Source organism: Denticeps clupeoides, chromosome 1 (genome assembly GCF_900700375.1).
Source record: "Denticeps clupeoides chromosome 1, fDenClu1.1, whole genome shotgun sequence".
Taxonomy (NCBI): domain Eukaryota; kingdom Metazoa; phylum Chordata; class Actinopteri; order Clupeiformes; family Denticipitidae; genus Denticeps; species Denticeps clupeoides.
The window spans coordinates 4,916,879-4,930,512 of record NC_041707.1 but is presented as its reverse complement, the minus strand read 5'-3'; the positions used below and the strand labels follow the sequence as shown (position 1 = coordinate 4,930,512).

General features: G+C 41.9%; 2 protein-coding genes across 5 annotated transcripts in view; one reads left to right on the top strand and one right to left on the bottom strand.

The window, feature by feature from the left end:
- vrk1 (VRK serine/threonine kinase 1) overlaps positions 1 to 13,634 on the bottom strand; it is a 42,637-nt gene that overhangs the window by 3,859 nt on the left and 25,144 nt on the right. For 2 of the 3 annotated variants that reach the window (XM_028969991.1, XM_028969984.1), the window contains exons 5-13: positions 5,863 to 6,016; positions 5,691 to 5,746; positions 4,475 to 4,544; positions 3,889 to 3,976; positions 3,696 to 3,804; positions 2,806 to 2,898; positions 2,319 to 2,451; positions 2,115 to 2,235; positions 1,765 to 1,823 (exon numbers count right to left, since the gene is read on the bottom strand). In XM_028969991.1, coding sequence (XP_028825824.1) covers positions 1,765 to 1,823; positions 2,115 to 2,235; positions 2,319 to 2,451; positions 2,806 to 2,898; positions 3,696 to 3,804; positions 3,889 to 3,976; positions 4,475 to 4,544; positions 5,691 to 5,746; positions 5,863 to 6,016 — 883 coding nt within the window. Of the gene's footprint in view, positions 1 to 1,764; positions 1,824 to 2,114; positions 2,236 to 2,318; positions 2,452 to 2,805; positions 2,899 to 3,695; positions 3,805 to 3,888; positions 3,977 to 4,474; positions 4,545 to 5,690; positions 5,747 to 5,862; positions 6,017 to 6,501; positions 6,885 to 13,634 lie in introns of those variants that run through there. The other variant, XM_028970001.1, reaches the window with a different exon arrangement.
- LOC114784539 (protein phosphatase 1 regulatory subunit 37) overlaps positions 6,690 to 13,634 on the top strand; it is a 29,479-nt gene continuing 22,534 nt past the window's right edge. The window contains exons 1-6 of one of the 2 annotated variants that reach the window (XM_028970012.1): positions 6,690 to 6,704; positions 6,987 to 7,211; positions 7,734 to 7,831; positions 11,268 to 11,313; positions 12,367 to 12,467; positions 12,554 to 12,673. In XM_028970012.1, coding sequence (XP_028825845.1) covers positions 7,082 to 7,211; positions 7,734 to 7,831; positions 11,268 to 11,313; positions 12,367 to 12,467; positions 12,554 to 12,673 — 495 coding nt within the window. In that variant the 5' untranslated portion in view covers positions 6,690 to 6,704; positions 6,987 to 7,081. The other variant, XM_028970019.1, reaches the window with a different exon arrangement.

The window sequence follows — 13,634 nt, the reverse complement described above, 5'->3', positions numbered from 1 at the left end:
ATTTTTAAATCGTTGCAGTCCAGAGTAGTTTACGAAATTGCTTTAGCAAGCCAACAGCATGGCCTTATGTTTGATTCAGAATTCATGAAGGATTTCTATAATAACAAGGCTGAAAACATGACTTCCAAAAATTACACTTTATATTGCCTTATGGGGTGAGATTATATATTTTTATTCTTTATGTGCACATTTTCTCAGGACACCAACTATACTCATTCAGGAAATGAGCAATTGCAGCTTTGTAGTAGCTGCTTTCGCGCTGACACGGATGTCAAGAAATGAAATGTGGGTCCTAATAAAAAAAAAAAAAAAGCTATTTCCCACCACACTGAAGCACATTCGTTTCTTGTCACGTTTATTTGTGGAACAGTTCACTTTTCCAAAGTTAAAGTGAAAAGTTGCGGAAAATTAGTGCGGGGCTGATGATGAATTAGCACTCATTATAAGTGACATCAACAGGTTCGGGCCCATAATGGAGGGAACCGGCACTCTGCTCTTGTTTTGTGCATCAGGATCAGGAAGTACTTCAGTTCAATTACTGCCTGGCTTGTAAACAAATGCTCAGGTAGCACTGAATGAATTCACAGGTGCTTCCAATGATTTCGGAGCTGCGGTAAAGCAGCAAACCCTGCAGCTCGAGACTGTCAAAAAAAAAAAAAAAAAAAGAAAAAAGAAAGATATATTAAGTGTAGGATGTCATTTTGATTAGCGGGACATACTCTTTAGCTTTTTCATCTTAAACAAACTAGCTGCGTGTGCATTTCACACAAACCAGTTTAAAATTTGTTTTAAAAAGGCAAAATGACCATGTCATTTGGTCATGGCTGCCCACTGCTCACTCAGGGTGATGGGATAAATGCAGAGGACAAATTTCACTGTGTGCACCGTGTGCTGTGCTGCTGTGTATCACATGTGACAATCACTTCACTTTCTTTCTTTCTAACCATGAGTGTCTCCAGTGGGGAACTGTCCCTGTAACTACTGATTGTATGTCGCTCTGGATAAGGGTGTCTGATAAATGCTGTAAATGTAAATGTACTGAGAGGTGAGAACAAAGTTGATCTCAAATTGTTTGCTATTTCGTGTCTAAAGACATCCATGCACTAGAAATATCAAGAAAATCAATGCAAATAAAACACGACACCGAGTCAGATCAAAATAACAAAATAGTTAAGCAAATTTATAAGAGAGAAAACTATCATGCCCATATGGTTCTCACACCTCCATATAATTGTACAAAACAAATATTGGCCATCTTCCCCCCCCCCCTCACATTTTAATATGCCATCACAGCGTTTAATAGACATTTTAATAGACACAGTGGTGGCCTATCGGTTAAGGAAGCGGCCCGTAGTCAGAAGGTTGCCGGTTCGAATCCTGATCTGCCAAGGTGCCACTGAGCAAAGCACCGTCCCTACACACTGCTCCCCGGGCGCCTGTCACGGATGCCCACTACTCACACAGGATGATGGGTTAAATGCAGAGGACTGTGTGCACCGTGTGCTGTGTATCACATGTGACAATCACTTCACTCTCAGCGAAAGAAAAAATGTTAACATGTCTGTTAACATGACATAAGACCCAGTTTAAGCGTTGGCATTTTTCCAATTATAAAGTTATCATGACTGTATCATAGACAACAGTCCTGTAATACACTATGAATTTCAGTCGATTCTGCAATATGTTGTCCTCGTTATTGCGGACATTCAACCAATAATCCCCTCCCCTGACGCACGCACATGCACCCTTTTAAAGGCTTCTCACCTGGTTTATTTTCTGATGTGAAACACTTTTTCATAAACTCTCCAATGTTTTCTTGGCACCTGAAAAAGAATGGTTACAAAAGGCATCGGTTCTCAGGGATTTTCAAGAAAGCGCCCTAAAGGCACATGCACACATATCACAGTCACATGCGCCCGACCTTATAATTGTGTGCAAATGAACTTAGAAAATGACATAGAAAATGAGAGATCATCAAGAGACTTAATTAAGGATACAATACACATATTTAGTGATTAACGGATACCCAAATCACTGTCTCCTTTATGTGTGGGTGCCAAAAAAACAACTGACTAAAAGAAAAACTACCAACAGAAGAATGAACTGATATTTACTTGACTTTGGAGTCCCTGACATAGACTGGATCCTGCAATTTATCTTCCCAAGGCAGGCGACCACATAGCCACTGGATCATGCAATAGGCCAAAATTTCCAAGTCTGCTCTTCTAGACGGAGCTGATGAAAATACACAAACACCATTGTATCGACGTCCCCACACAACTGCACATTCCGAGTGTCTCTGTAAGCTGATTACTTACACACTCCTTTGTGTGCATCAATACTGGTGAACTCAATGGTCCCATCATGGCATCGCTTCGGGTCCTCTTTGTATTCTTTCTGAACACCTTCAGGTGAGTATCTGTACGCCAGCCCATAGTCTACTAAGTAGACCTTAACAGAAGAAATGCATTCTTACTTTGCATATATGCATACATGTTTGTATGCACACAGTAAGTTGAGGCTCTGGACACATATTTATAGACAGGCGCAAGCTCATTTTATTAATATACAGTATTTTCCCAGCCTAAAGCTAGAGTCTGTTTGTTTGAACAGCCCTTTGCTTTGAAGCATGGAATTAATATGAGTGACTTTATTTCTTTTGAGTTAAAAGGGACTAATTAAAGAAGTGTGTGAAAAATTCAAGACAGAAAATGACACCTTATCTTGAGTACAGAGGCAGGGGGAAAAAAAGCAGTACAATACTTTTGATTAAACAAAGGCTTTTTTCTGTTCTGAGACACTGACCTGATTGGGATCGTTGTGGCTCAGGAGAAGGTTAGAGGCTTTGATGTCTGCGTGCACGTATTCATGCTCGTGGATGTACTCAAGGATGTCTAGCTGCAGAGCGAAAAACATCCAGACATTTCATTAGAGCACATAATTATTAATGCAAAGGGCCACCAAGTTAGGGCCACCAAGTTTCCCTAATGCATGTTAGGGAACATTATAGTGGCGGCGGATGTTGGCCAACGCGACTTTAAAAACATGCTTTACACGTAATAAGTCTTTTACACATTTTTATGGTTAAAGGTTTTTTCTCCCAACACATCAGACTTTGCTTTCGTTGCCAGTGCATTCACCTGACTGCTCATTTAAACTTAAAGTAATTAACCAATGAAAAAAAATAATGCATCTATAAAACGCATTACACGTAGCGACAAACGTACTGGGCTAGTGTCCCCTCTTCCCAACAGGCAGCAGCACACAGACCGAGATGAAAATCAAGTTCAAACCCTTAAAACACTTGCACTTTTACATGTCAATATTGCCTATATGGACAGTGATTTAAAAATCACCTGTAAAAGTGCGTAGGTAAATGTGACACATCAAAAAATTTGGTGCACCTAAGAAAAAGGCCTGCCCTACATGTCACCAAGCAAGGATCTCATGGGGCAGTGGTTGCCTAGCACTTAAGGAAGCGGCCCTGTAATCAGAAGGTTCGAATCCCGATCCGCCAAGGTGCCACTGAGCAAAGCACCGTCCCCACACACTGCTCCCCGGGCGGCTGTCATGGCTGCCCACTGCTCACCAAGGGTGATGGGTTAAATGCAGAGGCCACATTTCACTGTGTGCACCGTGTGCTGTGTATCACAAGTGACAATCACTTGACTTTCACTTTCTTTCATGCAACTCACAAGTATCAAGCCAAGCTGAAGAACAAGTTTGTGAGGAAACCTCCTGCCATTCTCCTCGAACTTTTTCTGCAGGTCGGAACCGAACCGGTCCATCACCATGAATCTGTACCTATCAAGATAAATCTTCCACGTTACTCATCCAAACATAATGCTTCAGTCGACCCAGTACAGGATAATAGTTTTTGATATTTACCTTTTGCCACCTTTTTCGTGAAGTCCCGAACCCCAGTACTTGGGGACGCCTAAGTACTTCAGTTTACGAGATTTCATCCAACCTGAAACTAGATTTAAAATAAAATAAATAAATACACCATCTGTAACAGGAATGTATACATTTAAATATATAAAAATACATATATAAACACTAAAATAAATGAAGGTGGGAATTTAAAGTTCGCCTTGCTCAAAGTAATAAGGGTGTAATTCCACAGGGGCGTGGAAGGGGTGGCCGCAAGCTAATCTGCTGGTGGGACAAATATTTACCAACACAATGATATTCTGATGAATAAACCATGAGCATTCCTTAGTAATATAACAGTTAATTGTCAGGGGACGCTGACATTTGGATTGTTATTAAATAAAATGCAAAGCTGTGGCCTTGGGGCAGCAACAGGAGCCACTGAAGGCGGCGAGGCAGCGCCGTCTCCTCACACGCCAGGGCCCGCGTGGTGGTCCCTCAACTTTGTTTAATTAAGAAAGTTCTGTCTTCCTTTGTTCGAAAGTGCGGCGGGAATGGCACTGTGGCGTGCGCCACCAGGGGGTAGAGGAAAGCCACGTACTTAGGTCGGGTTTGGCTGCTCTCATGTAGAACTTCAGCTCTGAGAAAAGAGGGCCATTGTCACTCGGCTCCTACAGAGAACAATATGTGGAAAAAAATGACAAAAATAACATTAAAAAGGTTATTTTCAACATATTCCTCATTAAATTACTGACTTTAAAGATACAGACATCCTTTAAACATTCCAAAGGCCTTTTCAAACTAGGGTTTGAGAGGATGAATGTTATTGGATTACTGAATATTTGAATGAATGAAACCCTTTATTGCTGTTGCAATACACCATGTCACAGGTATCAGCGGAAAAAAAAAAGACTCTCAACCCGACCGTACATGTAAACAATCATCACGTTACAGGGGTAATCCGGTCAGGAAGACGGGCTGCTTCACAACAATAATAAACTCGTATAATACAAAGACCAAATATGATGCCGTACAGGAGTGGTCCAAGCCTGTTTGGAGCCACCCGCCACCCCAACACAGAGACATAAAACATTTTATTGTACTTTAGCATGTTTTATTCTAAACCCTGTTGTCGGACCCATACTGAATTTAACCAGATGAACATATACAGGGCTTTGACCTTTTCTTGTCCATCTTCCGTTGCTGTTAATTTTCCGCTCCAGTATCAACACCCATCTTCCAACCCGAAGATCGCCACTATTTAAATTAACAGAGACTTTAGTGCGCATTTTTATTTCTGTGTTTTCGCACAACCCCAGAAAAACTAATAGTGACATAATGAGCTTGGACTGATAATATTATGACTGAATTTATCTTTATTTTCACACATATATGGGTGTGACCAAATTTAGAAAACACACAACTTATAAGTCAATATCATAATGTCTGGTGCTTTTGTGTTCATTATTAGATGTCCCTTTAAATGGCAGTCCACAAAGACCACAGAACCCAGGTCCCTGGCAACAGTTCAGGATGTATGAGGAATTATAATCGGAAAATTCGAACTGAATGATTATGTAGAGAGATATTAAAGCATTTTAACATTTACAGCATTTATCAGATGCCCTTATCCAGAGCGACTTACAACCAGTAGTTACAGGGAATGCCCCCCCCTCGGGGACACAATGGTAGTAAGTGAGATTTGAACCTGGGTCTTCTGGTTCATAGACGAGTGTGTTAACCACTAGGCTACTACCACCCTGCATTTTAACGATTTCATGACATCAGCCTTATAGAACATTTTAAAGCATTCATACCACTTTCACGACGTAAGGTGCATCATCTCCAACTTGCTTCACTGAAGCGTCATTTGCTTTAAAAATAGATAAAAATGTAACATTGACACATATTCAGTAAACATTCTGTGCTATTAAAATGCACGCACTTCATATTCACATCATATTCAGCAACTCAAACACAAGCGCGTACCCAAATACAGAAGGCCAAATCCTCCCTGTCCGACAGGAGCTCCAAGTTTCCAGGATTTCTTTGCAGTGTCTGTCAAGACCTCCCCAGGTGGGAACACCTCGGCCAGTTTTCTCTTGGCTGGCCCTTTACCTTTCGCTGGAGCCTTGGGGGGCATCTGGAAATAACAGACGGTGGAAAAATGCTTTACACAGGCTGGTTGCTCGAATGTGCAAAAGCTCAAAATACGGCTGAATAGGAATCATCGCCACGCACGAATCGCCTACGGTGATCGCATTCCTGGCCTTTACACATTCATCCAACCACGCGAATGCATCCAAAGAAAGATGCTAACTGGTCTGGGCAGTTTCGTGTTTTGAAAACGAAAGTAGGAGAAACGAAAAGGAGAAAGCAAACGAAAACGGGGCTAAAAACGTCAGAACGGCGAGTTGGTATACGCGGAAACATGTTGTCGTATTGTTATTGTAGCGTTAATCCGGCGAGCAGAGCACATTAAAAAGTTGCGTTTAATAAGGAGCCGCCTGTCATCCGCTGCTAGTGCGCGTTAGCTGCCTGGCTAACTGGCGCAATTCTACATCTTCATTCACGCGAAAAACAAAAACGAGCGTGGGGATGATTCTTGTGTCGACCTTCAAAACCCACCTTTCCGTGTCACGGTTAAAATAATAAATTGCACACCGCCCCGGTAATGAAGTTCCCGCACAATTCTTCAAGTGGCCCGACTTCCAGCACGAAAGTTCTCCACCGGCCGACTATTGGTCAAGAACTGTGAGTTGTACTTCCGGGTATTGCCGCAATGCCTCATGGTACGTGTAGTTTTTCGTGCAGTCGAGCGCTATTACCTGGTAGGTACATTTGGCCAATTTGGTTTGAAGGACAGTGCATTTTTACACGTGTCTTGTCGTCCAAGTCGACTTTGACGATTTTCGATCTCGTTTTTGAATCGGAGTAAGAACCTTATTTTTAGAAACAGTACGCAGAGGCGACGCCAGGTGCAGGCATCTGCATTATTCATCGTAGTATCCTGTAACTGTTAAAAGTTTCCAGTTTACTAACCCGCGGCATGGAAACATGCTTCACCTCTGTGACAGAAATGCTGAACTGTTCGCTCTTATTTGATTACTTAGAAGTATGGAACAATTCTCATCTGTTTTGACAACTTTCGCCGCCCTCGGTGGAGAACATTTGTGACTCTGAATGTAGAAGAACATGACAAAAGCTCATGGAAGGGGACAACATTGAGGACTTATCTCTGTCTCCGAAAAAGGGGAGAGGTGAGAAGCACGTTTCCTTTCCTCCTGATGAAGAAATCGTGTCAGGCTTCAATGAGAACAAGGACAGTCTGAAGAATGGTGAGTCCGCGTCGCTTTTTAGAACAATTAACGACGCCGTGGGAAGGAAGTGGAGTTCAGTGGCAATTTAAAACGATGGTTTAATTTAAAGTAGAAAATAAATAATAAGTCAATGTCAGTAGCAGCAATCCATTTTTTGTTTCATTTATAACACGGTGGGGTTCATGATTCCGTGGGCTTCACAGTGACCTAAATGCTTTAAAATTAATTATAATAATGCTAATTACTGACCTACATTTACAACCTTCTTCCTACATAGAAAATGTATAGAATTCCTCTGACTGCTTGCATTCCATGTTATTTTCCCCCCTTAACGTCTCCCCATATGAGGACGAAGGCCAAATCCTGATTAATTAGGGAAGTTGCATTTCCACCACAAGTGTTTTCCTATGGAATCTTTTTTTTTTTTTTTAACTGGAGCACATGTGCTAATTAATTCCTGAAATGATCTTATACTGTTATTTAAAAAAAAAAAAAAAAAAAAAAAGGGGGTTTATTTGATGTCAAATTGTATCATTTCAGATGGCTGCCGCTCACTATTGGATGTGATTCTGGCCTACGAGCAAAGCTGCGCAAAGCATCAAGTTGAGCCTAACCAGAAATTATTGGATCAGCTTAAGGTACGTCCTGGGATTAATTTTTCTTGGTGCAAAACTGTACTGTGATAAATTAAGTAAGTAGGCTAATAAGGCTTGAATTGCTATGTTTAATTAGCGCTACAAATGTAAAAAAAAAATGCCAATATCAAAAGAAAACCAGTTTGTCCCCCCCCTCCATCTCCTTCTCTTGCTCTCTGGTTCCCACATACACATATGCATAATTCAGTCCGCACAATTGCTTGTTTTACTCTGGCCTGTTGTATTAAGAGCAGCCATTTCTCTCTTACGCATAAATTTACGATCAGATCAAGGAGAATATTTGGCGGAAATTAGAGACGCCGCAGTGCTCGCATTAAGTACGCACTCAGTATTATCTTGGAGGTGCTAATGAACCCGGTTGCATTCGAAAGTAAGGTAGGTGGTCCTTGTAAAAGAGTAAAATATGTACGGTTAAGTAGCAGCTTAAAGGAGAGCTATTTAGTCAAGGGCTGCGAGTGAAATCATTATAAGGGTATGCAAAATAAGCTCGCCGCTTAAAAGGGCATATTTATTAAATTAGGTATTTTCAGGCAGAGCAATCCCCCAGAGGATAAAGCTTTTTATTGTACCCTTGGGTTTTCACTTTTCTTTAAAATATTTAAAGTGTTGGGAGCTGCACTGCTTTAGGTTACAGAAGAATGGGCTCATGCATTCCTTCGGAGGTTTCCAGGGCTTCTTTCCTGTGAAATTCAGACTTTCAAAATGATTTTTGAAAGCTGTAAACCCGAGATCTTGTACAGCAGAGTAACTCTGGTAATTCCAAGGAAGCCTTTTTAGAATTCAGAGCGGGAAATGGCAACTTACGGAGGTGTTCCATGCATTTCCAGTGTAATAGACACACTTGCAGTGGCAGGCCTCATGAATATTTTCGGTTCTAAATGCTTGTTGAGGGACTATTTTTTTAGATTATTGGCAACAGATCTTGTAGCTTGTCTTAAATTTTGACTCGTGCCTTTAACAGAAAGAAGAACGGAAAAGTTCAATCTGAATTTGTGGCCCTGCTGTGCAATAAATGCATGGATAAGTGTCACATGGAGGGGGGTCTAACTTTCCTTAATATTCTTAAGGGATTCTTTAATACCCACCCGTTAAATTGACTTTAAAGCCCTCTGTGTTTGGCCCACCGACGTGGACGTAATTTACCGTGGAAATGTATGTATGGGCATGCATATGGATGACTGGTATCATCAGCACGCATAATTCATAGCATCATGGGTAATATCAGAAATGTTAGAATATATGTTAAATATGTCACATCTTGTTTTTTTTCATTATTCATTACATGGAAAGAGCAGATAACAAGTGACCCCGTGAACCAAACGACGTACAAAGACTACGGCTAGACTGGTGAAATAGACACCATTCCCCGTGGCATAGGATGGTTTTTTTTTTCGTCCGTGCGTGTTTGTGGAGTTTGCTTCCAGCCAGACCGTCCTCCCATCGGAGGCCGTTCAAGTTTTTAAGCGCCAGCCGCCGCGGCGCTCATCAGAAAGCCACCGTGCCTCTGATATGCAACAGCCGCCTTCCCTCAGACACCGAAGGCGAATTTCCTCCCCGCATATCTAAAGGCCATCCAGCGTAAATAACTCGCAGAGTGTTAAACTTTAATGGGCATCACACCCACCGGACCCCACTGACTGGCTGATGAAAGAAAGTTGCTGCGCGGGAGAAGCGTGTTTATCTCTCCTCTGGCCCGTCCGTCACCGGAAAAAAACACCCACTTCACACTTACAATATATCTGCTATTTATTTTAATCGTGCATTTATATAATACCTTCATCCCTAATATTTCAGAATCAATGCAGATGAACAGAAACTCCAGGGGAGGCGGGGAGAAAAGAAACATTTTCAAAGTCAATTAAAATTTTGTGTACGTTTCCATTCTTTTAATGATAAATTAAGTTACTAATTTTGTCTATGCTCTTTCTAGACACTGCAGGTTTAATTGCTAATTGTTAACTGGGAATGAATATATTTGCATATTAATTAGCTCCCAATTTACATTTTTAATTTGCTGTCTTCAAAGGGTGTGAGATAAAAGGTTGTGTTATTTTAAATAATTTATCCTTTATTGCAGAAAAGATGCTGAAAGGAAAATGTGCGGGGTGATTTTAACCCCTGAGAGCTTTTACTGTAAAAAAGTGTTCCAAAATAATATATTATTTTTTTCTCTCCGCCTTCATCTAATTAAACAGGGGAAGAAGAGAAACTCTGAGACGTCCTTTATGAGCCACCCAGAATTAAAAGTTGCCGCTGCGAGTCTCCAGGACCGGGCGAGGGAAGAATAGCGAATGCACCAGAGATGGCTTTAGTGGAAGGCAACTTCATAAAGCGCGTCCCATTCTGCCTGCGAGTGGAGAACGCGCTCCTTTTATCATTCCGCTTAGTCCTCTCCCTCCTGACGCACAAATACGTTTGGCACTTAGTCGTTTCATTTTGTGGGAAAGCGCCGCGGAACGCATCTCTTGAACGAGGGAGCTCAGAAGTTCCCACGTTCATTAAATTCACAAACTTTTTATTCCGGAGCGAAAGTGAAGTTCGTGATCCCCTTTTTATTTTTATTTTTCGTCTTGCCGCAGTATACCTGTCTTACTGCTTCTCACAGCAACAGTTCGTGCGACTTTTTCCGTATCAAATACAGCAGCATGCCTGAATGGCGCGTTTAAACCCATTTAATGCCAGTACTTAATATTATCCCAAATTGCACGCTTTGTCTGCAAATCTGAAACGTGCCTTGTTTAATTTTTTTTTTTGTTTTTCCGAACGTCGCCTTGTTTTCTCCCGTCTTGTCTTTTTCTCAGCCCTGGACGGCAGAATGGAGACCAGCGCTCGCGAGTCCTTTTGTGTTCCCCTGCCTTTGAACAATGAATCACGTTTAATGATGAAAGAAAACACGCAGTATATGAAAACAAGCCAGTGGCGTCTTCGCACAATGGCGTTTGTGGCGATGTTCTGGGTGACTTGATGTGAGAAAGCAGCCGAATTGATTGTGTTCCTGCTAAATACGAGATTTGCCTCTTTTTACATTTTTGTGTGTGTGTGTGTGTGTGTGTGTGTGTTCAGAATTTGTATTCCACATTATCGCTGTCAAACGGGGGGGAAAAAACAACACTTCATCCACCAGGCAATTATGTCACCTTTGGGATTGATGCAGTCAAATCATGTGTATATGGAAGTGTGGCGGCAAATTAATGCATCAACAGATGACCAGCTGTTTCTAATTAATACACTGGTTAATTAGTATGGGGTGTCGCCAATCAGCGTGGCCATCAACTCTGCAAAACTCATAATTCATCATTTCAAAAAAAAAAAAAAAAAAAACGAGGGAGAAGAAGCAGATCCCTGCTTCACACAGAATCCAGTGTGGCGGCTGCTGTTTTAAGAATAAAAAAATATCTCTTTCGCTCTTTACCTGCAGCAAGTTTCCAGTGTGAAAGGAAGAGCTGGATGTCTTGATCTGAAAGGTGAGTTTAAAGCCTTTAAGGCTGCAGAATATGGTTTTATAAATCATCTTGACTTTTGGCATAGCATTCGTCACTCAGGTTATCTGCAAATAACCACTGTTATTTACTGCTATTATTAATTATGCTGGTGTGCTGATCAAACCAACTTGGCCTCCGACAGCAGCACACCATTACCAGTTAATCAATTCACCGGTTAATCAGTCAGATAACTAATCGGTTCAATTCATGCCTCTTTGACATAATTGGAATCTACAAAATGCAATTCATTCTCTGCATATAAAATGTATTTTTACTACCAGATTAAGTGAAGAAAACAGTACAGTACATTTGTGTATTTATCCATGTGTGTATTTAGGTCTGCTTTTATTGTGTCTTCACAGCCTGTGAACTTGTACATTGCAGCGTTTTAGGGTCACCGTGTGTAAAATGCAGTGCCTCTGTGTCACCGAATCATGGGTCACCCCCCCAAAGCCACACCTATAACACACTGAAGACATCAACCATTATCTGTAAACAGCAGAGGGGATTAAAAAGAAAAAAACTGAGATTTCAGATCTCTGCCGCATGGTACAATTAAGTGATTGTTGTAAAAAAATAATAAAATAATAATAATAATAATTTTTACAAATGATTATGCTAATGATGAATAAATTACAGTGCTCCCGAACTCGCTGTAAGCGATCTGGCTTCTCACCGACCAGGCAGATAAGAGTTTATGAGGGGAAGGGGGCCTTAATAAAGATGAACCGCTGAGGCCATCAAAGTGTTTCTCTAGGCTTTGTTTAAAAGTCATCTGTCACTGAATAATCAGCGGCTCTTTGATTCATGTCTTGGCGCGGGGAGGGCAGGGACGCGATCTTGTTCGCGAGCATGTCTTGCTTTCAACTCCTACCATCCACCAGTTCACATTTGAAGAGACGCCCGCAGATTGGAACGCTAGCGTCCTGCGCCCCTTTTCCTTGGGAATGGGAGTGTGCGCGCTCGCCGCTCTCCCCAGTTTGTCTGGCTGGAGACGGGCGACTTTAATTATCTCGACTCCGATTGCTTCCTCAGGTGAGCGATTAGATTACCGCTCGTGCGAGTCTCTTGAAGAGGTGCTGAAGTCGGTGCAATATGATTTTATCAACCTGCAAGAGACGGAGCTCGAGGAAAATGTAAGTTTATGTCAAATTACTGAAATTCTTACACTGACCACCCCAAGCCCCCTCCCCAATTTGTTGACAGATATTTGCCTTCATAGGGGGCGTCGTCTTTGCTGGATATGATTTTATACTACGAATCGGCTGCACACCTCAATATTTCCTCCAACACCAAAATGGGTATCTCTGGTTGGCAGGCCCTCTCGCGTCTGCTCAGACAGGTACAGTATAAATGTTGGCCGGTTGTTGTCAGGTACAGCTGTAGGCTACATCAGCAAGGGTCACCAACAATGGCTACACCCGTCGAATGACTTTGGAGCCGGTGGTGTTATTACCATATAAATTTGATGAGGAAGGGGCTGGGTGGGTGACGCCGCCAGTCACAGCTGTCGTTTTTCGAGCGGTCCGCTCGTGTCCTTGGGCCGAGGGCACCCTTGCATTATGGAAATTAATGTCAGGCCGTATGCAAAGAACACTTCTTTAAAGGTCCCCTGACATACATTTCTTTTTGCTTTTATATATGTCTTAGTGGTCCCCTAATACTGTATCTGGAGTCTCTTTCTGAAATTCAGCAACTGTGATTTCCCCAGGACGTGCCGTTTCGCCGTCTGTAGCTTTAAATGCTAATGAGGAGGAGAGAGGCGGGATGAGGAGGAGAGAGGCGGGATGAGGAGGAGAGCGGCCAATAGAAGTTGAGGGGGCATTTGCGGAAATTACGTCATCAACACCATTCACCAACCACAAAGTTTGCCGCAGACAGGAAGTCGTGTAACTTTTCCCTTAATGACGACATAAGGAGAGAAATTCCAGATCCGGCCGTCTTGAGCTGCCGCTCTCTGAACGCTGAAACAGAACACCCAAAGCACTCTTCACTCAATTTCTAGCCTCTGCAGGACCGTAGACAAGCTAGGGGACCTCCTATTAATGTTAAATATTCTCACAAAGTGAAATTCTGGTTTTCTCAAAGTTTGCTGCTTTGGAAATTTGCATATACTCTAAAATGTTATTAAGAGTTATCGGATGAATTGCAAAGTCCCTCTTTGCCATGAAAATGAACTTAATCCGCAAAAAAAAAACATTTCCGCTCTGCCACAAAAGGACCTGTTGAGATCATTTCAGTGATCATCTCATTAACACAAGTGAGTGTGTTGAGGAGCACAAGGCTGGAGATCATTCTGTCAC